Genomic DNA, 25,586 nt, shown 5'->3' on the forward strand with positions numbered 1-25,586 from the left:
CCCCAGGTAACCCATTCCAGTGCTTCACCACCCTCCTAGTGAAAAAGCTTTTCCTAATATCCAACCTAAATCTCCCACACTGCAACTTGGGACCATTACTCCTTGTTCTGTCATCTGGTACCACTGAGAACAGTCTAGATCTATCCTCTTTGGGACCCCTTTCAGGTAGTTGAAAGCAGTTATCAAATCCCCCCTCATTCTTCTCTTCTGCAGACTAAACAATCCCAGTTCCCTCAGCCTCTCCTCATAAGTCATGTGCTCCAACCTCCTAATCATTTTTGTTGCCCTCCGTTGGACTCTTTCCAATTTTTCCACATCCTTCTTGTAGTGTGGGGCCCAAAACTGGACACAGTACCGCAGAGGAGGCCTCACCAATGCCGAATAGAGGGGAATGATCACGTCTCTCGATCTGCTGGCAAATCCCCTACTTATACAGCCCAAAATGCCGTTACCCTTCTTGGCAGCAAGGGCACACCATTGACTCATATCCAGCTTCTCGTCCACTGTAACCCTTACGTCCTTTTCTGTAGAACTGCTGCCCAGCTATTCGGTCCCTAGTCTGTAGCCGTGCATGGTATTCTTCTGTCCTAAGTGCAGGACTCTGCACTTGTCCTTGTTGAACCTCATCAGATTTCTTTTGGCCCAACCCTCTAATTTGTCTAGGTCCCTCTGTATGCTATCCCTACCCTCCAGTGTATCTACCACTCCTCCCAGTTTAGTGTCATCTGCAAACTTGCTCAGGGTGCAGTCCACACCATCCTTCAGATCATTAATGAAGATACTGAACAAAACCAGCCCCAGGACCGACCCTTGGGGCACTCCACTTGATACCAGCTGCCAACTAGACATGGAGCCATTGATCACTACCCGTTGAGCCCAACGATCTAGCCAGCTTTCTATCCACCTTATTCCATTCATCCAGCCCATACTTCTTTAACTTGCTGGCAAGAATACCTTGTGAGACTGTATCAAAAGCTTTGGTAAAGTCAAGGAATAACATGACCACTGCTTTCCCCTCATCCACAGACCCAGTTATCTCCTCATAGAAGGCAAATTAGGTTAGTGAGGCATGACTTGCCCTTGGTGAATCCATGCTGACTGTTCCTGATCAGTAAAAGCAGCAAAAAAGCAGACTTACAGATCCAGACTAACACGGCTACCCCTCTGATACTTGTTCCTGATCACTTTCCTCTCCTCGAAGTGCTTCAGAATTGATTCCTTGAGGACCTGCTCCATGATTTTTCTAGGGATTGAGGTGAGGCTGACTGGCCTGTAGTTCCCTGGATCCTCCTTCTTCCCTTTTTGAAAGATGGGCACTACATTAGCCTTTTTCCAGTCATCCAGGACCTCCCCTGATCACCATGAGTTTTCAAAAATAATGGCCAATGGCTCTGCAATCACATCTGCCAACTCCTTTAGCACCCTCAGATGCAGCGCATCCGGCCCCATGGACTTGTGCTCGTCCAGCTTTTCTAAATAATCCTGAAGCACTTCTTTCTCCATAGAGGGCTGGTCACCTCCTCCCCATGCTGTGCTGCCCAGTGCAGTAGTCTGGGAGCGGACCTTGTTCGTGAAGACAGAGGCAAAAAAAGCATTGAGTACATTAGCTTTTTCCACATCCTCTGTCACTAGGTTGCCTCCCTCATTTAGTAAGTGGCCCACACTTTCCTTGATTTTCTTCTTGTTGCTAACATAACCAAAGAAACCCTTCTTGTTACTCTTAACATCTCTTGCTAGCTGCAACTCCAAGTGTGATTTGGCCTTCCTGATTTTACTCCTGGATGCATGAGCAATATTCCTCCCACTTCTTGTAAGCTTCTTTTTTGTGTTTAAGATCAGCAAGGATTTCACTGTTAAGCCATGCTGGTCGCCTGCCTATTTACTATTCTTTTTATACATCGCGATGGTTTGTTCCTGCAACCTCAATCCATATCACTCTGAATCAGTGACCTATCCTCGTCATTATTTACCACCACCCCCGCCCAATTTTTATTATTTGCAAATTTTATCAGTGATGATTTTATATTTTCTTTCAGTGCATTGATAACATTTTTAAACAGCATAGGGCCAGGAACCAATCCTTGCGGGACCTAACTGGAAACTCACCCACTTAGATGATGATTCCCCATTTACAATCACATTTTGAGACCCATCTGTTAGCCACTTTTTAATCAAATTAATGTGTGCTGTTTTAATTTTATGTCATTCTAGTTTTTTAATCAAAATGTTGTGTGGGACCAACTCAAATGCCTTACAGATGTCTAAGTATATTAAGTCAGCACTACTGACTTTATCTACTAAACTTATAATCTAATAAAAAAGATAAATTAGTTTGATAGGATCTATTTTCCATAAACCCATGTTGATTTGCATTAAGGACATTACTCTCCTTTAATTCTTTATTAATTGAGTCCCATATGAGCCTTTCCATTATCTTGTCCAGGATTGGACTCAGGCAGACAGGCCTATAATTACCTAGGTCATCCCATTTATCCTTTTAAAACACTGGCACAACATTATCTTTCTTCCAGTTTTCTGGAACTTCCCCAGTGCTCCAAGACTTATTGAAAATCAACATTAATGGTCCAGAGAGCTCCACGGCCAGCTCTTTTAAAACTCTTGGGTGCGAATTATGTGGACCTGCTGATTTGTAGCTTCTGTTTAACATCCTCCAGAGAGACTAGTTGAATGGAAAGAGTGTTATCACCGTAGGACGAGACTGCATCATCTGTTTTTCCCCAAATACAGAACAGAAATATTTATTGAATACTTCTGCCTTTTCTGCATTATTATTGATAATTCTAACATTTCCACCTACTAATGGACCAATACCACTGAAAGGATTCTTTTTGTCCCTAATACATTTAAAAATACTCCTTCTTATTGTCTTTAAGACTTCTGACCATACCTTTCTTCTTGTGTTCTTTTGCTTCTCTTATCAATTTTCTACAGTCCCTAATTTATTATTTATATTCATTACCATCAACTTCCCCTTTCTTCCATTTGTTATAAAAAATATTATTTTTTATAGCTGCCTTCACTTTACCTCTAAACCAGGTGGTTGTTTTTTAACCAGCACTGCCTTTTTTCTCAGTTGTGGGATTGTCTCTTTCAGGACCTCTAGGAAGGTGTTCTTAAACAATTCCCAGTTATCACTGAACTTTTCTGATTAAATTCTTCCTCCCAGCTCATTTGGCTTATAATTGTTTGCAGTTTTGTGAAACTGGCGCTATTAAGTATATATATTACTGAACATTATTCTGCTTGCACGTTGTAAATGTGAACAAGTCATGATCACTTGTACCTAAGCTACAATTTGTTTTTAGTTCTGTAATCAGTTCCTCTTTATCAGTTAAGACAAGGTCTAATAAAAATTCCCCCGTGTTGGCTGCATTACTTTTTGAGTTAGGAAATTGTCATCTATAATGTTTAGAAATTCCAAGGATGTTTTAGTATTAGTATTAGCAGCATGAGACCTCCAGCATATGTCACTCACATTGATGTTCTCCCACTATCACCAAGTTTTTTCCCTACACATTATTGAGAAGTGTGTAAGGAGGTGGTCATCCTGTTTCATAGTGTAATTTGGTGGTCTGTAGCAAATACCAACTAAAACTCCATCTTGTGCTTTATCTGTTAGCACACTGATCCATAAGCATTCAAGATCTTTTTCTTCTGAGTTATCAGTGACACAAACAGGTAATGCTATTTTTGACACAGAGTGTCACTTCACCTCTTTTTTTGCTCATTGATCCTTCCTAAATAGGTTATAACCATTGACTTTAACATTCCAATCGTAGAAGCAGCAAAGAATCCTGTGGCACGTTATAGACTAACAGACGTTTTGCAGCATGAGCTTTCGTGGGTGAATACCCACTTCTTCGGATGCAAGCCCATCAAACCAGGTTTTTACCAACTAAACTGAATTTATGCTAAAAAATGAGCAATTCCAACCAATCTTGTTTATTACCTAGAATCCTAACATTGGTGTATAGACAATTCAAGAATTTCTTCTCTTTATGTCATTTGGTTCTTTGACTAATTTTGTTTTCAGCATCTCTATTTTGTGCTGATTGCTCATATCTCCCCCCTTTGTGCCTCCCCTTTTGTTTTTAGTTTAATCCCATCCAGACTACTCTAGCCAGTCTGTCCTGAAGGAGATTGGTCCCCTTTCTCCTGCAGTGGAGGCCATCTAAAATATACAGCTCCCTCTACCCACAGAAGGTGGACCAATGTTCCACAAAATCCTACATCTTACAGCACTTACTTTGCCAGTGGTTCACAACCAGAATCATCTGTCTTTTTTTTCTCATGGGACAGGAAAAATCTTAGAGGAGATTGCTTGGTCTTCTTCTTCATCACATTGTTGAGTCCCCTGAAGTAATCTACCATCTGTGTGATATCCCACGACACAGTGTCACTAGTCCTCGTTTGTCGACTTCAGAAGGCTATCCAATCTTAGAGTGATGTCTAGTGTCTTGGCTCTGGGAAGGCAGCACACTGTTCTGTTGTCTGTCTGTCCTTTGTAGAATGTTCTTTTGGTTCTTCTGAGTATTGAATACCCAACAAGGATCATCTTTCTTCCTAGAATGGTTGGAAGACTCTTTGCTGGCAAGCTTGATTTTCTTATCGGTAGGGCCAAACTGCCATCCACATATGTGTCCTGTACACCTCTCCATTCCCCTGGATCTGCTGGATCTTGAGAGGTATCTTCAAAAGTTTTCATGTTGAGGACCTAATATCAATTTGAAACTTCTAGCTGTGTGGAATTCCTCTCGTTACTCTTCTCTCTGGTGGCCACAGTCTGCTCATTCTCATCTGTCTCTAACCATGTAGAATTCCACAGTGACCTCTTGCCTCTGGTGGTTACGAACCACCAGGTCTCCTCTCTGACTTCACTGAATACCCCAATTGCTTTGGGTTTGCTCGTACTAAATGTTCTCTCATGATACATCCCCCCTTTCCTTTGGTTCTTTAGCTTTTCTTATTATTTGGACAGGATAGTGCCAACAACACATCAGGCACTTTACAGATAGATGAAAAGACATGGCCTTTGCCCCCAAAGAGCTTGTGCTCTAGATAGACCACATACAAAGGCAAGGGGGAGGAAGACTGGCAAGAAAAAGCAGGGTGAATGTGTAGAGCAGTGTGGCACTCAGACTTATTGCTTCCATGACATTATGGACATTTATATTGTGAACACTTCCCTGTGCAAGGACTAGGGCTTGTCAGAAGAGATGTGTTTAAGGAGGACCTTTAGGACAACCCCTCCTGCTTCAGAATATAAGCCAACTTCTAACTATTGGGGTCAGGAAGGAAACCTTCTCTGGGGGACAGGTTATTCCTTAACTACCTACTGTGGGGTTTCTTACACCTTCCCTTGAAATATTCAGTGTTGTCCACTGTTAGTGACAGGATACTGGATTAGATGGACCATGGATCTGATTCAGTCTGGAAATTTCTGTGTTCCTAGGAGGAACAGGCAGAGGTGTTGCCAAGCAGGTCAAGTCAGGGCTCTGGGCACAAGGACTATACTTTCTTCTATGTCTCTCATATTTCATCTCTCTCCTTTAACATTTGAAACAATCTCCATAGCACTCGCCCTGTGCTAGTTCCTGACTCACCCTTTCTCCTATGCCTGCATGATTGCCCTCCTTCCTGCTCTTTCTAGGACTTCCTACTGTGGCACTGGCCACTGCTGACTGCAGACATTTGCTGTCAACTTTAAAGTGCTGAACCCCCATGGAGGAGGAGTTCAGTGTTGCTGGTTTCAATAGCACTGAGCACCTTTGCAGATCCCAGTGGGATGAATTCTACTGCCGCTTGTGTGAGGTCTATGCCATTTGTACTGGGTGACACTTGATGGGTGATTAGGTGAAGGAAACTATCTGCTGCAGGAAACAGAATTTACACTTGGCCCTGTAGCTCTTTCAGTTGGCCTGTGATGCCCAAGCTTTCAAGTTGTGCTAAACAGAAACTAAAACCTCACAACAATGCCATGCATTTGGAATGCAGCATAAGCTGAAAACTTGCAGACGATCCCTTAAGGGCCCGCTCCAAAGTGCTCTCCTACCCACTGTGGATCAGACACAAAGAGGGCTGCAGAAGGGACACTAAGGGTTAAATAGTCCCCATGATAATGGAAGTTCACACTTAGTGCCCCAGGCTCACAGCCATCCTAACCGGGGCAAGTCCCAATTTTTATAACAACCATCCCTGGGGATCAAACCAGGCTAAAAGTATGAGCCTCTCGAGTTTTAGCTGGGAGCCGTAACAGAGCTGTGGTTCTCCGTGGGTCAGGACACGTAACACACACTAACCAGTGGGTTACCCATAGCTCCTTTTAAATTACATGGATAATTGTCTTAGTCTTGCCATTCACTCAACTGTTTGACAAAGAGCCCCCTTCCTCCTTCCCTCCTACCTTTATACTCTATTTTGACTGACTATGACTATTTATAGACCAAGCAGAATTGCATTATGACCCTGACGCATGATTAATGGCTTCCAGTTTGGATGACTGATCGCCTACATCAGCTTTAATCACACTGGCTTCATTTGCTATTGAATCATCTGGAAATGGCACTTGTGACTCACCATATAACAACATGCAACAAGACAGGCAGAGGCATAAAATTCTCCACTGGTTGGCTTACCTATGTCTGAAATCTTTATTTCTGACAGACGGCAGGAAAGCAGGGAATAGAAGAAAGTATGAGGTGTTAGTGGCTGAGTTAGAAGCATTATTAGCAAATTGAAAACTTGACAGTAACTGTACCATACAATGCAATAATAAATAAAGACGTAGCAGGCATGACACTGATATACTTTATATTGGATATTACTTGTCGGTGAGTTCACTTACGTACTGCTGCATATCACAAAGGAAGTATGATCTCACCAGCTCAGAGGTACTCATTTGTGCAGGCGATAGGGCCAGGCAAACTTCACACACAGACACACACTACATTTAATTATCTGTCATGGAATATAATGTCAGGACAGAAGCCTGTTCCTTTAGTAAGCTTTACAGCTTTTTCACTGTCACTGATTGTGGTTCTTTCTATTTTACAAGGCAATATATCAGCAGAATTGTTCTAGCCAGCTTCTTTTATGTTCACTGCCTGAATCTCAGAGACACCATGGCAGAGAATTCAAGTGGGATTTTTTTTTTCATGGGCCAAGTGACATACCCCATTGTAATTAGCTGGAAGCCACATTGCAGCTGCAGGAAAGAGCACTGCACTCTAATAAGAGACCAGACCAAACAGTGGGGGTGTGAATCTCAAAGGAAATGCTGCATGAGGAGGCACAGATACAATCCATTTAAGCCAAAACAATGGCTTTCCCCCATAGCTTTTAGTCAACCTGCATCTGTACCCATTTAATTTATAGCACACGTGAGTTAAGAAGTGCTTTTTGGCCCCTGTAACCTAAGTGTTTGCACAGATAAAGCAGTAATGGCTCCAGCAGGATTAACATGGGAGTAAATTAAACTTTGTGGCTCTTTGGAGAATCCAACAAGGTCACTTTTTCAAGGTTTTCCAATTTGCTCTTTTGCAATCGGGGACTGTTCCACCAAACCTATACGCGCAGGGTGTTTCTAACAATGCTGAAATACAAAAAGAACTCAGGGTGGGATTTCCAAAAATCCCTAAGGAAGTGAGGCACCCAACTCTCATGCCATTACCGTGGGGTTTGGGCACCTATCTGCCTTAGGCTCCTTTGGAAATCACAGCCTCCATCACTAAAATAACCTTTCAGCACTGGAAGGATGCTATGCACCTTAATATAGGCCACCACGGAATCATTCCTCAATATTTGAGTCCCACTCCTGGTATCTTACTCAAGCTGTGGCTTGCTCAGAGAAGTGACTGTAAATATAGTATCATAGAATATCAGGGTTGGAAGGGACCTCAGGAGGTCATCTATTCCAACCCCTTGCTCAAAGCAGGACCAATCCCCAGACAGATTTTTACCCCAGTTTCCTAAATGACCCCCTCAAGGATTAAACTCACAACCCTGGGTTTAGCAGGCCAATGCTCAAACCAAATATGTTATCATCGAGTTCCTTGTTTGTTGACTCTCCATAATTTCCATATTGAATGAGCTCAGGTTACATGGAAAACACCATGTCGTCTAAGTGCCAGCCCTGGGATCTCAGCCTGGATTCTTTTTTTCTTGTACATCAGCACCCATAATAAAAGTCCTGCAGGCCGAATTGGGCCCTCAGTGGCACCCAAAGAATGTCTGTGGGTTTGCACAGGTGTACTGATTAGTAAACAATTCTGATGTTGATGTGCAAGAAAAAATAGAATCTAGCTCACTTTCTTTTAGCAGCATTGATTCCTCAGGGTGAAAAGGAGTATAATGCAATGCAACCTCGGGCACTGATCCTGCAATGAGCTGCAGTTAAGTCAATGAAGGTCCTCGTTGTAGGACTGGGGCCGTATTTTTGTCAGCAGACATGACTCTAAATACAAATCTGCTGAGTAAGTAGGGAACATTTTTACAGTCACGTCTCCGGGGAGTGAGAAGTATCACATTTTTAGGCCAAATCTTGAGACATAGCAGGCACATGCATCTTCTGGGAGTTGTGGGTGCTCAGAGCTTCTCAGAAACTGGCTCTTACAAGTATCCTGTTAATACCGAAAAGATTCATCTATGCCCATTTCCCTTACATCCCATTGGCATGCTGTACATTATGGATGAGTTCTTGGTAGCTGTTTGTGTGTGTTGGCAGGAGGGGCTTGGTATGTTTGGGTTTCAAAAATGCAATGAATGCTTTCACCAGAAAAAAAAAGCAGAGAAATAACAACAAGCATTTTGGAACTACACACCAAAAGGGAAGCACTGGGCACGTAGGCACTAGACCCGTGGAGTGCTGTTTCAGAGCATTAAAAATAAAGTCTTATAATGTAGCATCCCACAGTCTGTGACTGGGATTTGCCAGATAATGAAATGCCATTTAAAACAAAGAAAAACTGCATGGATTTCTGTCAATAGGTTAGTCAGTGTAAAAAAATTCAACAACCTGTCTTCAGCCTCATGTGTGCAACGTACTGGTTAATGAATGCTTGGACCAAAGCCTATCACTGACTAGACATCTTGACATACGCAGCCATGTAAAACTCCCAGTACAGAATTATTCACCAATGGACAGTTTAATCTCCAGTCCAGTTACAAACATGTTGTATTAAGGCCTGATCCAAAGGCCACTGAAGTCATTTGTTAGGTTCCCATTGACTTCACTGGGTTTCAGATCAGGCTCGTAAGGCAGAGTCATTGAGCCTGATTCAGCTGCCACTTACACCAGTTTAACTCTATTGACTTCCATGGAATTAATCCTGGGTAGCCGCAGCATGAGATCAGAATCAGATCCACTGCCTTAAACAGGGCAGTGTGTTTGTCATGAAATGTCTGGGAGGGAAAAATATCACAGATGAGTCAACACGAATTTTGACTCGGTCACAAAATATTTTATTTCATCAAAATTTATGACTCAGCTGTATTTCCCCTCTCCCCCTGCCCCGATTTCCTTCCCTCCCCTCCTTTGTGCTGGCTGCTTTGCAAACCTCGCTCTTCCTACTGGAAGTTTTCTCTTTACTTTTCTGCCGGGGCGAGTGGCAGCACTTCATCTCCCTGCACAGGGGAGAGAGAGAATTTCTTCACCCAGCCCCTATTTTTCAGTGGAGAATTCGCTGGGGGTGTTTGTATGTTTGTCCCAAAAAACCCACCCGGAAGTCTCAGACTCTGGGAGTTCCTTGGTGAGCTCACTGTCCTAGGTATGAACGATCCTCTGTCCTGAGTACCCTCTACATATCATCATTAGTGATGTGTGTCCTTCCAATTGTTATCCTGGAGGCTGACTGTTAATTTTGAGAATTCCCACTAGTCTCTCACCAGACTGAGGAGGACACATTCACTCAGTCTGAGTTAGCCGGTAAGAAATGTGATAGACTATTTTGGGCCTGTGACTCCATTCTGGATGAATTCATCAGGTCGCGCGCCTTCCTGGTGTAAGTCAAAGTCAGTGGACTTGCACCAGAGGTGAATTTGGCCCATTCTGTTAGTTTTAGAAAAACAAGAGTTTGGGTTTCATTTTCCCTCTGAGTACATAACATTTCTGCAGAATCAAAGGTGAACAATTATCACAGGCTGCGAGCTGCCTGGTGTACCTGAGCTCCAGTATGTTGGTGACATTGCCAGAGGGAAAGATCCTTCGGATGTAGTTGAAGTCTCCAACATAAAGGCTTCCATCAGATCCGCATGTTAGGGCAACAGGAGCCAGGAGCTTGTTCCCATCTGCAAGGCCATTACAGCTTGGACAGGAAATGCTACGCCTGCGTCCATTGCCCATAATGCTGCCTATGACAGGCGGCTGCTGAGAGACAAACTGGTTTTCCCCATTTCCTTTATGCAAGATGCCTAGAAAATGATAAGAGCAGAAAAGGACTTAAACAGATGGTGAAACTGAAGCACACGGAGGGCAAGCGACTTGCTCCAGGTCACGGAATGAATCAATGGCAGCACAGGAAATAGAACCCTGGCGTCCCAGCTTCCAGACTCATGTTGCACCACACCACAAAGATATCTCTCCAGGATTGTCTCTAGGTATCGTGGGATCCTGTGAAAAATGAGATGTCCAGGGTCCAGGGCCCGTGGCAGGCTGCTGTAACTCCTAGAGCACAGTGTTTCTCAGCCTTTTCAGGTTGCCGCCTCCCCCCTCCCTCCATTTACTATAAAGATATATCGATGCTAACAACGGTCAGCCTCTGTAATTTATTTGTGTGGGTGTTTCAAGGGGTTGGCAGAGATGACTTGACCTTGAAGAGTAAAGGTGAGTGCCTAGGTTGGAGACCAAGCTTTTCTTTGCTTTAGAGGGTAATAAAATGTCCAATGCCTCACAATCCTCTGATCGCTATTCGGGGCTCTCCTGGGGGCTGCAACCACAGGTTGAGAAACACTTGTGGAGATTGGAAGGTCAAGATAATTGTCACTAGTGAGAGAGGGTATCCACTGGGGTTGTCTGCTGGCAAGGGACATGCTGGGTGGTAGTAGTTCACTTAGGAAAATCTGGGTGGAGTATTAACTGGGGTAGGTTTCATCAGCAGGGCCCAGGGGAACTTATATGCTGTTTGTGAGAAGACCAGGAAAGTTTTCATTAGTGGTGCCGTCTGAACTGGGGCTACTCTCTCCGTAGTCACTACAATCACACAGGGTAGTGCAAACTTTCCATCCTTTGGCCATGTTCTAGGCATTCTGTCCAGCTAAATGCCCCATCTCTAAACACTCATCATGTGCTAAGGAATGTAGGCTTTATAGTTTCAAAAAGAGCTGAGCTCTAGCAGAGCAGCTGGCCACAGAAGTTGAGGGATGGGGAACTTAGGGGTGGGAAGCCTTCTGAAGCTGAGTAACTAGGTTTCCTTGAGCAGGATAGAAATCATATTGGACAGGTTTTCCTCAGGTCCACATTCCAAACTGTGTTCTCAATGCTGGCAGCAAGGGTGATTATTATGCCATGCACTTTGCTGTGTGTGATTGTATTGGGTGGGCTTGCTTTCAATGGGGTTGACAAAGGATGGACCCTATCTGACTGTATGCATACACTGCATGTGTTTATGTAGGGCTCAGCCTTGGGACTTTTTTTGATGGATGTCTGGGGCTGCACACTTCATAAAAATATACAACAGATTTACTGCAGCTGATTCCTTTCAGATTTGCCCACACAAAGCTGCTGCTAAATGTAGGTTACAATGAATAATTTGTTAGTAGCGTGTGCATGTGTGTGTTTTCCCTTTGGTTGAATTATTAATGGTGAAAAGCAACAATGCATTGTACCGCTGCATCACCCCGCTCACGCCATTTGTTAAAGCCAACCCACCGCTCTGTATGTTGAGGGCATGGTGTTTGTCCAGGGACCATCCTCCGAGTTTGGAAGCATCAATTTCATAACCCTGAAGGACCGCCGTCCTCTTCTCCCACAGGATCAGATCAGGACATGATTCATATTCATAGCCCACGGAAACTGGGAGCAAAGGGGAAAAAAAGAAGCCCATAGGTTAATAACCTCAGAAATGCACATTCAGCACACAGCTGAGAGCTTTAATTAGTTGGGGGAAAGGCCATTTCTACAGGCAAGTGCCAATTCTATTTAAAATACCATCACATTAATGCAGTCTTAATATTCTCCTTTTTAAAGGCCACTCTGCATAAAAAAGGTCAACACAGCAGTAGATGTTGGACAAATGTGCTAAATATTCAAAAGGCGCCGACTCACAGACACAATTCAAAGCAAAGGGTGACCCAAGGGTTTAGCAAAAATGGTCCCAGAATTCCAAAATGGTAGTACATTGCTTCTATTCATCACCTCATGTGCTAAGGCTGCCTGGCAGTGATGCAGCGGGCTGAGGCAGAGAAACATGGCCCAGTTTAGAAAACAAAACAATCCAAGCGGGTCTAAATCAGTGAACTCCATTAAAGTTGACAGACAGGCCAGAGATTAATTTTGGCCGGTATCACTAATACAGACAAAATGGTTGAATGTGAATTGGTTTTCATAATGTCCAGAGAGTCTTTAGGCCTGATTTACCCCCCCTTTCATTGGTGTAAATCAGGAATAACTTCATTAAAGGTAATGTAGTTACACCACTGTAAAATCAGTTTCAGTGAGAGGAGAACCAGGCCCATTATTTTACTGAACACCTACAAGCATAGGCGCCGACTTCTTCTGGCGCCCGTGGGTGCTTGACCCCGCTCTGCCCCCAACTCAACCCCGGCCTGGCTCCCTCCTGCCCCCATTCCAACCCCTTCCCCATATCCCCACCCCAGCCCCGCCTTTTCCCCACCTCCTCCCTTGAGCATGCCACGTTCCCGCTCCTCCCCCATCCATCCCTCCCGGAGCGGGCTACAGCTGTTTGGCGGTGGCAAGCGCTGGGAGGTAGGTGGAGGAGTGGGGAGGTAGCGTGCTCAGGGGAGGAGGAGGTGAGGTGGGGAGGGCGGGAGTAGGGCAGGGAGCTTGGCTGCTGGTGGGTGCAGAGCACCCACTAATTTTTCCCCGGGGGTGCTTCAGCCCCGGAGCACCCATGGAGTCAGTGCCTATGCCTACAAGAAGGCTTCTGGCTTTCCTCAAAAGCAGTAAGACCCAAAAGCCAGTTCACCACTAGTACCTGAAGCAGAGCAGGGATCTTCAGTTTTACATTGCTTAGGAGACAAGGGAAAAGCAGGATGTGGAACAACTCTTGCCAGGGGCCCAGTGTCTCCTGAGAAGTGCTGAGCACTGACATTAGGAACTCTGCAAGATCAGACTGGACAGGAGAAATACGCAGTACAGGCAACATCTTGCATTGGCAGGAAGATGAGTTGGATTGAACAATCAAAAGACCTTTCCCGCCTTTTCTGCTACGATTCTGTTTTCAGCTCTTTTGATGAAAAAATATATTTATTTGTCTATATGTGTATTTGGCTAGTAATATGGTATTTTAAACCTCTGGGCGCCTTTGGAGGTTTCTTGAATAATACAAAAAACCCCTAGACACAGGTACAAAGTGAAGGGCGTCTTGTAGGTATCTGCCAGAAATAACTTTACTATATCAGAGCATAAACCTTTTAGGACCTCCTTTTCAGACCCTGCCTCTAATTTCACCCCCACTAATCAGGTAGGGAGGAAGCTAAATTCTAGCTGCAACTAACTGTGAGTGTGACATGGGGGACAGGCTGAGGCCTTCATAAAAATCTGCCCCCCAAAGTCACACTAGGTACGTAATTCTTTCTCTATGAATAGGGCCCTACAAAACGTGTCACGGACTGTGAAATCTGGTCTCCCCCCGGAGGAGACCAGTGTTTCTCAACTTGGGGGTCCTGACCCAAAAGGGAGTTGCAGGGGGGTCACAAAGTTATTTAGGGGAGTCACGGTATTGCCACCCTTTCTTCTGTGCTGCCTTCAGAGCTGGGTGGCTGGAGAGTGGCAGCTGCTGACCGAGGGCCCAGCTCTGCAGACAGCGATGCAGAAGTAAGGATGACAATACCATGCCAGGCCATCCTTCCTTCTGCACTGCTGCTGTGGCAGCGGCTCTGACTTCAGAGCTGGGCTCCCAGCCAGCAGCCACCACTCTCCAGCTGCCCAGCTCTGAAGGCAGCGCTTTTTGGGTAAAAACCTCTACAATTACAACACTGTGAAATTTCAGATTTAAATAGCTGAAATCATGACATGTATGATTTTTAAAATCCTATGATGGTGAAATTGACCAAAATGGACTGTGAATTTGGTAGGACCTTAACTATGTGTTATCTGTACACGTTGCTCTGTCCAGAGCCTCACTTATGCGGTGTTACAGGGTCTCAGAAGCCTCAGCAGGTCATGTCAAGCAGCCTCTCCCAAGGAATCTCAGCCCCATGTATAAGTGGGAATAAGAGACTCACTCTCTCTCTCTGCAGACTGAGACAAAGAGCCCTTGCTCTCCTCCTGAGAGGCATATCTCCACACAGGCTACAGGGGAGCAAAGAGGAGTCTAGTTGCAGGATTGAAGTTATCCCTGAATTGCTCCAGGGGCAACAAGGAGGATCAGGATCAGGGGTGGATGTCTGTTGTTTTAAAATAGCTGTGGAAACACCTGGGGCGGGGGCCCTCTCATCATGCTGTTGCCATTGCCAAGGCCTGATCTACTCCGCCTGGCTGAACCCTATTGCAGAGATGTGAGCTAAGGACCATGGCTCCTTTAAAGATTCCTCTGGCTGACTGTCAGTCAGACAGGGAGCAACCAGCTGCGGCACCGAGCAGTCACTATGCATGCTCAGTGCCCCTCCCGCTCCAATGTCCTTTCCACCGCAACTGATTGACAGACATGGCATTTGGGCTACGTGGGCTCTGTCACGTCCGCGAAAAGCGGAAGGAGCTGTAGCCGTACAAGTGGTACATGGGCAGCACAGAGGCAGCTTCCTCCTCCTGTAGGAATACAACTTCTTCAGTTGCAGATCCCGCTGGCTACAAACCATGGATGGTGCTGTGTTCAAGAGATGGTGCAAAGAACACACAGAGCCCGATTTTCCACCGCTTCGCACCTTGGGTAATCGTTCTACAGACGTAGAGGATCACACAAAGGACAGGGCAGTGGAGAAGCAGGCCCACAACGGTTATGCTGTGATGACGTGCTGGAAAGGGCAGTGAAAGGAAGAAAACGCAAGAGCAGGATAATCTACGATAAGGTTTGCGTGCGGCCACTTAACAACTTCTTACATGCAAGATGGAAGGAGAGGAATGTGTCCTGAGGGCAGCTTACCAAAGGCTTCCGACAGTCCGTACACTTTCTGGCTGTAGACATCCGTCTTGTCCCAGATGAAATAATAGGAGAGGTCCGGGGCAGCTGCAAACCATTTTCTAAAGAGGCGTCCTTCTACGGCCACCATAAGGTGGACTTTCATGAGGTTGAAGGGGATGGTGGGATGGGTCATGCTGACCCTCAAGACTGACTTATAGCCAGCCGTGCGGCTGCTCAGGTAGCTCAGCTTTATTTTGCTGCCAGCAATGTTAATCTCCTCTTGCAGGGCCTGAGGAAAAACAGCCAGGAGGTGTTAAATCACCACTGAGCAGACACCAAAAGGCAGCAAAGTTGCAATTAATCAGACACTTACATCTTCAGGAAAGCGCTCTGAGACGTTTCTAAACCAGCCCACTTACGAGGCACCAGTTATAAAATATTCACAATGTACAGGGTTATTCGTGGTGGCCAAGGAATGTTTCTCTGGGTGGGGTGGGATGGGAAGGGCGGGTTAAAAATGCTTACAATGGGATCCAAGCAGAAAAAGGCTCCAGCCATCTGTAACCAAGATGCCCCCAGCCAATGCTCCCTTTTCTCCGCTTTGTCCTCTATCTTGCTGTGTTCCTTGGGTGACAATCTTCATCTCCTGGACTCTTTGTGAGACAGTGAGCCCTATTTGTCCCTCTATCCCTCCTCCTGCTGCTATCTCACCTGGTTCCTACCCATCCTCTCCCACCCTGCTCCTGTCTCCTCTCTCCCCAGCTCCAGCCCCACCTCTTGCCAGTGACCCACCATCTCTGCTTCTTTCTTCTCCTCCTGCCCTTCGCCTTCCTTCTACTTCTATCCTTCCTCATCCCCTGCTCCTGCCCCTAGCCCCCGCTCCCTTGAGCTCTCCTCTCAACTTATTCCTTGTCCCTCTGCATTCCAGGCATCCTGCTTCCTCCTCCTCCTCCATGCTGCCTGGGCACCAGCAGGGAAAGTTTTCCTCCTCTCAGTCCCAGTGCCCAGTACTACTGCAGTCCTGGCCAAATGGGACAAGAAACTGCAGAAAAAGTCTTGCTCAGCCCTAGCTGCCCTGGGGATTGAGCATGCTCAGTACCAATGGAATCTTCAGAGAATTTGGCTGCTAAACTCTCACGAGTCTCTACTGAGCATATATGAACTGAGATTTTTGGGAGGGTTATAACTTGGTTAGTTTAGGGCAAATTTTCTGGGGATGGCGAAAGGCACATCCTCAAAACTAGGGTGGGTCACCCTGCCAAATGTCCAGTCCTTGCTCCAAAACACAGAGGTGCAAGAGCTTCTCAGTGAAATGGCTGCATGATTTTTTTTTTTAACATGAGCAAAACAGTGTATTTCCCCCCAACCTTGTTCTTGGAAAAGGCTGAACCATTTTAGCTGGAACTTCCCTCTAAAAAAACAGCCTTAGACAGCTAGTGGGGAGGGATAGCTCGGTGGTTTGAGCATTGGCCTGCTAAACCCAGCGCTGTGAGTTCAATCCTTAAAGGGGCCATTTAGAGATCTGGGGTAAAAATGTGTCAGGGATGGTACTTGGTACTGCTGTGAAGACAGGGGACTAGACTCAATGTCCTTTCAAGGACCCTTCCAGCTCTATGAGATAGGTATATCTCCATTTAATAATAGCCAGCACAATGTATTAGCAACTGAAAACAAAGTCCTGTCATGGAAAGCATTGGGCAATCTGAACTATAGGCATTGCTGCCTATAACAATACTTCCAGCACTTGCAGAGCATCTTGGATACTGAAGGATCTGAAAAAATGCTTTATAAATAAAAAACAGGCTTCTACCCATTTTATGGATGGGGAAAGTGAAAGACAGAGGCGTTAAAAGGATTTGCTAAAGGTACACAGTCAATGGCAGAGCCAAGAATAGACCACAGGAGTCTGAACTTCTTTTTAGTGCACTGCTCTAACCACTAGACTTGACCCCTGTTTGTTGGAGCTTTACACAGCCTCACTTGTGCTGGAGCGCTCCTCTTATATGGGTTTTAGCTATAAATAACCACCCTTCTGGGAAATGAAGCTCCTAAGAGCGGCTGTTTTGGGCTATTATCGAAGAGCTAATACTTTTTTAAGTGATAACTCACAAGCTCTGAGCACAGCAGCACTTGACAAACTGATGCATCACGGAAGTTAAAGTACTGTTGCACCACGTCCATAAATATTTACTTTATCTAACGCAGCCTTTTCAATTTACATACCTATGCACTTACGGGGGTGAAAAATGACAGATCTGGGAAAACCCAGGAATTTTAAAATAGATTTTACAAGCTTAGCAACAAGCTATGCTGGCAGCAGGCTCAGTCAGAGACCAGCTGAGCAGCGGTGCAAAGAAGGCGGTCCCTTTCATCTAATCTGTCTTCACATACAACCCCTATAGGAAAACGCCAGCCAGAAATAATTGCAAAACAATACCTCGGTGGCAATGTCTGGTTCAATTCGGTGTATGAAATGTTTACTTCTCTCTGCCACAACTGACTTCTCTCTGTCCCTATTGACTACCATTTCAGAGGAAGGGTCAACTGAGTAGTAAATACCCATCAAACAAATGCCAAGAATGGATTTAAAAGGATCTTGCCTCAAGAGGTGGTTCAAATCATGAGGCTCACAAGACCTTCCAAAATGGCTGCATATTGTGCTTTGTTGCATTTCAGGGGCAATACTGTTCCGGTGATGCACACCCACAGAAAAATGGCATTGGGAAAAGGATGGGCCACAAACTGCCTGGAACTTACAAAAGTAGAGGCAGAAACTGTCCCCGTATTTCTGTCTATCTGTTAATTAGTACTGTTGCTAGATCCAGAGAGGCATGGGTTTGTGCAGCACCTAGCACAATGGGGTCCTGGTCTGTGACAGGGTTCCTACATGCTAGTGCAATATAAATAATACGCTCAGTACTCTACAAAAGTGGCCAACCCACTACTAGACTGATTACAAATAAGAACTTCCGCTTTACACATATTAGGAATTCTCTCTGCTTCTTTCTTTTAACCCCTTGATGACAGCCACAGTCTTGAACTCCTGCCTGTAGCAAAGCCTGCCAGTTTTGCATGCGACAAGTTGAAAAATCTTGATGCTCAATTAAATGTTAACTGAGTTAAATGTTTCTATTCCAGCTACTCCTTCCTCTGCCATCCCACACCTACTCCACTGAGCGAGGAAACTATTACTCTTTCCAATTTCTTCAACATGACACACATAATACTCTGACCCAAAAACTGATGAGAAACAAAGACATTTGAATACTGTCATTTTGCCTTTTGGATGACGGATTAAACTGAGGTCCTGAGTGCTTGAGAATTAGCCCTGATATCCCAGCAGAAATTTAATTTAAGAAATTACCAATCTGATTACCTAAATTCCCCTTTCAGTTGCAGGACTCTGTTATTCTGTTGTGTACAGTTAAATAGCCGCAACACTGTACTCCAGAGATTGCTTCATTTCTGTGAACGAGCATTTGCATTTCAGACTGCGGAGTACTTTGGAATCCTCTGTAAATGTATTACGACTCTGCTTTGCAATATAATAAGCATTCCTATATCCCTCAAGGAATAAATGTGATTATGTCTATTGTATCTAACATTTCTCTATTGAGAAGTGTGTCTAATAGAATGCAATGGTAGAATTTCAAGCACTTTTCCATTAGGGTGTTTTTATAATATATGTTACACAATGTGGGAATTATGCAGACGAAGGCAAAATTCGTATTGACTTCAATGGGGGCAGGATTTCATCCCAACAATATTCTCTTCAGGCTTGAAGGTTGAAAGTTCTTTTCCCAAACTTTGGGAAAGTTCAATTCCAAAATTCTGCCCCAAAGCAGAAGAGCAGCATTAGGCATTTTAGCAGTGGGTGCTGAAACGTACCCCGAAGGTCTGTTACATCCTAAAATGTGTCCCACAGCCACCCTTTTCCTGTAGACGGGAGGTGAGGACAAAGCAGAGCCAGTGCAGTTTTTGCTGTTGGTGAATAAGCACGTCATTGTCTATCTGTCAGAGATGAACAAAACCCAAGCATTATGGCCAAACGTCGATTTTTGATTTTTAAAAGTAAGTAAATGTATAGTGTAAATTAAGCAAGGCCTCTAGGCTTCTGGAAAGCTGCCAGTGAAGCCCAAATCAGTGTCACAAAATGTTTTAACAAGTACAGAAATAGAATAGGATGCACACTCCTGGGTGGGCATAGCTCCATATGCACTGCTCCTCTTGACTGCCTGGAGCAAATGTTTCACTTTAGAAAGAAGATTCATACCTGAATTTCTGGAACAATGGGGCCTTTCTCGGAACAGGAACTTGCAAATGCTGTCAGGGGGGACGGGGAGACCACGGGGTTGGGACGGGCAAAGTTGCTGAGATCACAGCTTGGAATCTCATTCTCTTCATGCCTCATGACTATGGTTTCCATTACAAAAAAGCGATCCCAGGGTAGCCAGAGCGTGTGTTCCTGAGTGATGAAGGGAGCCCGCTCGAAGTGTAAGATAATGGAAATCCCACCATTAGTGACGAGATCAAAGCTGTTTTTAAGAGACAAAGTAAAAATAAAAATAAAACAAATGATACTTGGTATGTCTACAGCCTTCCGAACAGGAACCTCACTGTGAAAATATTAAAGGATTAACCCTCGCAAAACCCCTGTGAGCTAGAGAAGTATTATCACTCCTATTTTACAGATGGAAAAACTGAGCCACAACAAGGTTAAATGATTTGGACAAGGTCATACTGTAAGTAAGTGGCAAAGCCAGGAATAGAACCCCTGGGTGACATTCAGTCAAGAGAGAGAGTTATTAAACCACACTAGCTTCTTTTTAAAAGACAAAGTTTATGTTTGTGATTGCTCTCCTGAGCTATTGGACCTCAAAGGTTTTATTTACTATTTTGAAAAATGTGTTTAGGATCCAATATCAGTCACAGCTCGTATGGACTTACACATTTAAATCAACTATCTGGAAAGCGGATTCTCCTTCACTTATCTGCCCAGACTTCGGTTCTGGGTTACGTTTTCCCTGCAGCCATTGTTGACTTCACTAACAGACTGTTTCATGTGTTAGCGACGGCATCACCCACTAGGGCAGGGAGAACACGGATCAAGAAAGAAATCATTTTGGGACAGGTGAGTGGAAGGAGAAGTTGCTGATTTTACAGTAACTTGGTTTAAAATGTAATGGTCTGATTTTCAGAGGAGCTGGAGGCCCACGGCTCCCACGAAGGGGAGCCCAGCATCTCTGAAAATCAGACCATGCATGGATTTGGCATTTTTATCCCTAAATATGGACCCTGTGCTTTACAAACACAGAAAAATAAAGATGGTCCTTGCTCCAAAGAGCTCATAATCCAAACTGCCCTTGCTTTGCTTCTTTATAATTTATAGCGAAGGCATGGAAGTGTTTCGGTTTGATTTTTTCCCCGTGCTTGCTTTTTACATTAGAACTTCACATCTGGAAGATTTATGAAATGCTGCAGAACTAATGACATGATGACATCACAAGAGCTAAGAAAGTGAAAGTAGAGTAATTGAAAGGGAAAGGGATTTTAGTCAGATTTTAAAGCCATTGGGTTTTTGGTTGACTTGTTTTAACATCTATTTAACTTCAATGCCTAAATAACATTTTGGATAAAGGCAGTCTTTGTTAGACAACATCCCTGCATCTTCAAGGAAGGTGTTAGGCTCTGATTTAAGATATTTAAGCATGTTCATAGGCGCCGACTCCATGGGTGCTCCAGGGCTGGAGCACTCACAGGGAAAAATTAGTGGGTGCTCAGCACCCACCGGCAGCCAAGCTCCCCTCATCCCCACCCCCCAACCCCCTTCTCCCCCAAAGCACGCCACGTCCCCGCTCCTCCGCCTACCTCCCAGTGCTTCCTGCCCAGCCACCGCCAAACAGCTGTTTGGCAGCGTTAGCACACTCCGGGAGGGAGGGGGAGGAGCTGGAATGCGGCGTGTTCGGGGAGGAGGCAGGGCCGGGGTGGGGATTTGGGGAAGGAAGGAAAAGGGGCAGGGAGGGGGTGGAGTTGGGACGGGGACTTTGGGGAAGGGGTTGGAATGGGGGCGGGGCAGGGGGCGGAGGGGGGTCAGCACCCATGGGAAAGAGGGAAAGTTGGTGCCTATAACCATGTTCATAGCTTTTAGCATGTGAATAAACCCACTGACTTCAGTAGTACTACTCACATGCTTTGAGATAAGCATGTGGTTAAGTACCATCCTGAATATCTTAACGGCTTTTCTACACTATAGCTTAAATCGATGTAACTTACGTCGCTCAGCAGTGTGAACCTGCCAACCCCCCCTCAGCGACATAAGTTACATTGACTTAAAGCGGTGTCTACACTGTGCTATGTTGGCAGAAGACACTCTCCCACTGACACTGCTTCTGCCTCTCATTGAGGTGCAGTAATTACATGGATGGGAGACATAGCGCGTCTTCACCAGATGTGCTACATCGGTGCAGATGCATCGGTGCAACTGTGCCGATGTAGTGGGGCAGTGAAGACAAGTCCTAAAGCACCCTGAGATGCCCCAATAAATCCTCAAGCAAAACCAAGAAAGTCCAGATTTGGTGCAGGTGATATTTCTAAAGAGGAAAAAAAAAGGCAGAAAAAACCTTTTTTTAAAATTAATTAATTAAAAAAAACTTTCGGACCTTCTTCATAGATCACAGAGAAGCAAAAAAGAGCTCAGCCACATTTTAAAAAAACCCTTAGTGGGTCACCATAAAGACTTGTTTTTTCATCCATGATCATCATTTGGTTGTATCTTAGGGCTAGTCTACACTTACCTGCCGGGTCGACGTGGTGAGTTCGACTTCTCAGAGTTCGAACTATCGCATCTAATCTAGACGCGATAGTTCGAACTCCCCGCGCGCTCCGGTCAACTCCGGTACTCCACCACTGCAAACGGCGGTGGTGGAGTCGACCTTGGAGCCGCGGACTTCGATTCCGCGGCGTCTGGACGAGTAAGTAGTTCGAACTAGGGTACTTCGAGTTCAGCTACGCTATTCACGTAGCTGAACTTGCGTACCCTAGTTCGACCCCCGCCCTTAGTGTAGACCTGCCCTTAGGCTCTGCTTAGTGAATGTAGTTATGAAAACATTTTTTTTTCAAGTCCACAGGGCATGGGGAGAGCATTTTAAAAGCTCCAGATGCGTAAGGTGTTTATTCTGCAACTCAAGTGGGGCGTCAACTTCCCAGACTTATGTAACTTGGCTTTTAAAAGCCTAATGGGTAACTCACGCCCTGGCTTGCCAGCTAGCTGAACAGCATTTGTGCTTTGATGAGGACATTTTTAACAGTCAATTAGCATTTGGCAAGCCCTGCTGCTAGAAGGGAAAAGCTCACTTCGCACAAGGCTGAGCACTAAAGAGGGCGAAAGAAGGAAGGGATAAATGTAAAAAAAACTCTGTTCAACAACTGTTGGAAAACTAGGAATGGTTTATTTATAGAAACGTCTCTGCTTCTGTCATTGGTGAGCGGAGCTGCTAGGAGCCCTGGGCTCTAATAAGCTTTGGTCAGGCATGTTAGCCTGCAGGGAAAAAAAGCTTGCGTCTCCTGTGGATGTGAAACCCAAGCCAGAAGGGAAGGCATCGATCTAATGTCAGACTCAAGCAGCTGTGAAAACACAGAGGCTTGCATTGTACGGCAAGAGACACCGCCACTCATCAGCTACTGTTTCTCGAGTTACATGGCTTAGCCTTGAGGGGTCTGAAGACAGAGCATTTTGGAGCCCGTGGCAGCAAACCTCTCAGCCTGGGCTGATAGAGTTGGGTAGCGGGGCTCGCGCTAGTACTCTAAAAATAGCTGTGTACATGGCTGGCTTTATTAACCGTGGGGACCGATTCGAATACCTGGCGGCGGTCCAGGGCTTTAGCGGCACTTCGGCGGTGGGGAGTCCGCTCCGGGTCTTCTGCGGCACCGAAGGACCCCCTGCTGCCAAAATGCTGCCGAAAACCCCCAGAGCAGACCCCTTGCCGCTGAAATGCCACCAAAGACCCCGGAGCGGACCGCTGCCGAGTGAGTAAAAAATAAAAAAATTCAAAAGGCGCCTAAGGTGTGGGGCCATGGTGCGGGGCCCTCTTAGGCACAGGGCCCAATTCCGGGATATTGGGCGAATTGGCCTAAAGCCGGCTCTGGCTGTGTAGACAGCACTTTTAAGTTGCAGCTCAGGCTCTGATGTTTGGGAGGGGGGTGGGCTGGGAGGCTTGCTCCCGCAGGCTCCAAAATGCTGTGTAGACATACCTCAAGTTGCCTAGATGGAAAAAAAACCGCACAGCAGTGAAATAAAAGTTAGTATCAGCAAAATTCTCTTCAGGATGAAAGCCCTAAATAATGCTTCCAGGTGGGCTGCTGATCTCAGGGATGGGTGGGTGTGACACAGAAGCTCCCTGGCAAAGTGTCCCCTGTTCTTTGCAAACAACTCTCACCTTGGACTCGACAAACTCACTACAGCAAACACGTTTTGTGGGACACTTATCCATAAAGAGTAGCATGTAAGGTATCTACAGAACCCTTGTAACTGGTCAAGATTCATAATCATTGCGAGACCTATGTGCAGGCAATATTTAAAGCATAATGTAATTACGCTGAAAGTATACGTTATGGACTGGGAGTAAAAGTTAGTCACCGGGGGATAAAATATCTCAGCAATGGCCCATCTTAGTAGGAGGGAGTTGTTACCCCGCCTTGGTTAGCCAGTGATGTAATGCAAGCCTCAGTTGTCTAGCCTTGCCCCATCCCAAGCCTTTCAATGGAAAACCATCAGAGAAAACTGCAAACAATCAAAACCACTTGCAGATAAAAAGGAACATTACAGCAGCCAGAGAATCACCCTGCCCAGGAATAAGACAAAAGACTGTTTCAGTATAGCACAGAGTGGGGAAAGGCATTCTGTGTCCTTTCACCTTGGGGAGCAGCAACATTCCCATGAAAAACTGGATCCTGGTTCCTATGAAGCCAGCCAGCTCTGCAACTGACTGAACTTGGGGGGCAGGGAACCTACTTAATTAGCTAGGAAAGGTACCTATGGACAAGGGGAGACTCAACTTTGCATTGTATGATTTTGTTTTGTATTGTAACCACTTGTTTCCACCATTCTCTCTTGTTTCCTGTTTACTCTCTTTCTTAACCAAACCTATTTTTGTTTTATTCAGTGCTCACAAGTGCTGTGGGATTTTACAGGAATGGTGGTTTAAGGTCAAACTGGTAAACTGGGTACCCTGCTCCTTTGGCACAGTGGATCTGGGATTTCTGTGAGTAGCCAGTGTCAGGGTCTGGATACCACAGGGGAATGACTGGAGTGCACCTCTTGTTAACCTGCAAGGCAAAGACAGGGCTGGCACGGCCCAGAGGAGGGTAGTGGAATGGCTGAAAGGCTGGTGGTGTTAGAGAGCTGACACCCAGTCACCATGGGCAAGGCTACTTCTTGCTAGAGGCAGAGGGTAACAAGGTGACTCACAGTCCTGGGTGCCTTGAGAACTGTCACAATGGGCTTTCTTCCAAAAAGTCATATTACTATATGGACTTATTGTTTTGGTTATCTTAGAAAGATACCCAATGGACAGGCCAGGAGACTGACGGCCTCTCTTTCTTCCCAGAACAGGCTCAGCAGAGATAGCAGCAGTACACTGAGATCATCCAACACCTTTCACAAACATCTATAAGATGGTAACAATTGCTGGTCACGACCCACTACCGGTGTGACCCAGCAATCTAGTGGTGAAAAGATTTATTTTAAAATATATTTTATAATCCATTACCAGGCCCCTGAGCCCTCCGGTCCTTCTATTACAGGGGTGGGCAAACTTTCTGGCCCGAGGGCCATATCAGGGAATAGAAATTGTATGGTGGGCCATGAATGCTCCCAAAAGTGGGGTTGGGGTGCGGGAGGGAGTGTGGGCTCTGGGGTGGGGATCAGAGGTTTGGGGTGCAGGAGGGTGCTCCAGGTTGGGATCGAGTGGTTTGGAGTGCGGGATGGGGATCAGATCTGGGGCAGGAGGTTGAGGCGTAGGGAGAGGCTCAGGGGGTGCAGGCTCCAAGAGGTGCTTACTCAAGCGGCTCCCAGAAGCAGTGGCATGTCCCTTCTCCAGCTCCTACGTGGAGGCGTGGCCAGGCAGCTCTGCCACTCTGCCCCGTCCACAGGCACCGCCCCTGCAGCTCCCATTGGAGCGCGTAGGAGCCGGAGTAGGGCCATGCCGCGGCTTCCAGGAGCCGTATGGTGCGGCCCCCAACCCAGCGCCCTGGCCGGAGCGGGACCGAGCTCCGTGGTGCAGCCCCCGACCCAGCGCCCTGGCCTGAGCAGGACCGAATCGCGTGGTGCAG

General features: G+C 45.7%; 1 protein-coding gene across 26 annotated transcripts in view; it reads right to left on the minus strand.

Annotated features, from left to right (window-relative positions):
• The window catches only part of TENM4 (teneurin transmembrane protein 4), a 766,066-nt gene that overhangs the window by 68,938 nt on the left and 671,542 nt on the right, over positions 1 to 25,586 (minus strand). For 25 of the 26 annotated variants that reach the window (XM_039490391.1, XM_039490320.1, XM_039490356.1 and 22 more), the window contains 5 exons: positions 19,531 to 19,792; positions 15,279 to 15,546; positions 11,885 to 12,028; positions 10,179 to 10,428; positions 6,657 to 6,677 (listed from right to left, as the gene is read on the minus strand). In XM_039490391.1, the coding sequence (XP_039346325.1) occupies positions 6,657 to 6,677; positions 10,179 to 10,428; positions 11,885 to 12,028; positions 15,279 to 15,546; positions 19,531 to 19,792 (945 nt within the window). The remainder of the gene's footprint in view (positions 1 to 6,656; positions 6,678 to 10,178; positions 10,429 to 11,884; positions 12,029 to 15,278; positions 15,547 to 19,530; positions 19,793 to 25,586) is intronic. The other variant, XM_039490407.1, reaches the window with a different exon arrangement.

Source organism: Mauremys reevesii, linkage group 1, assembly GCF_016161935.1.
Source record: "Mauremys reevesii isolate NIE-2019 linkage group 1, ASM1616193v1, whole genome shotgun sequence".
Lineage (NCBI taxonomy): Eukaryota > Metazoa > Chordata > Testudines > Geoemydidae > Mauremys > Mauremys reevesii.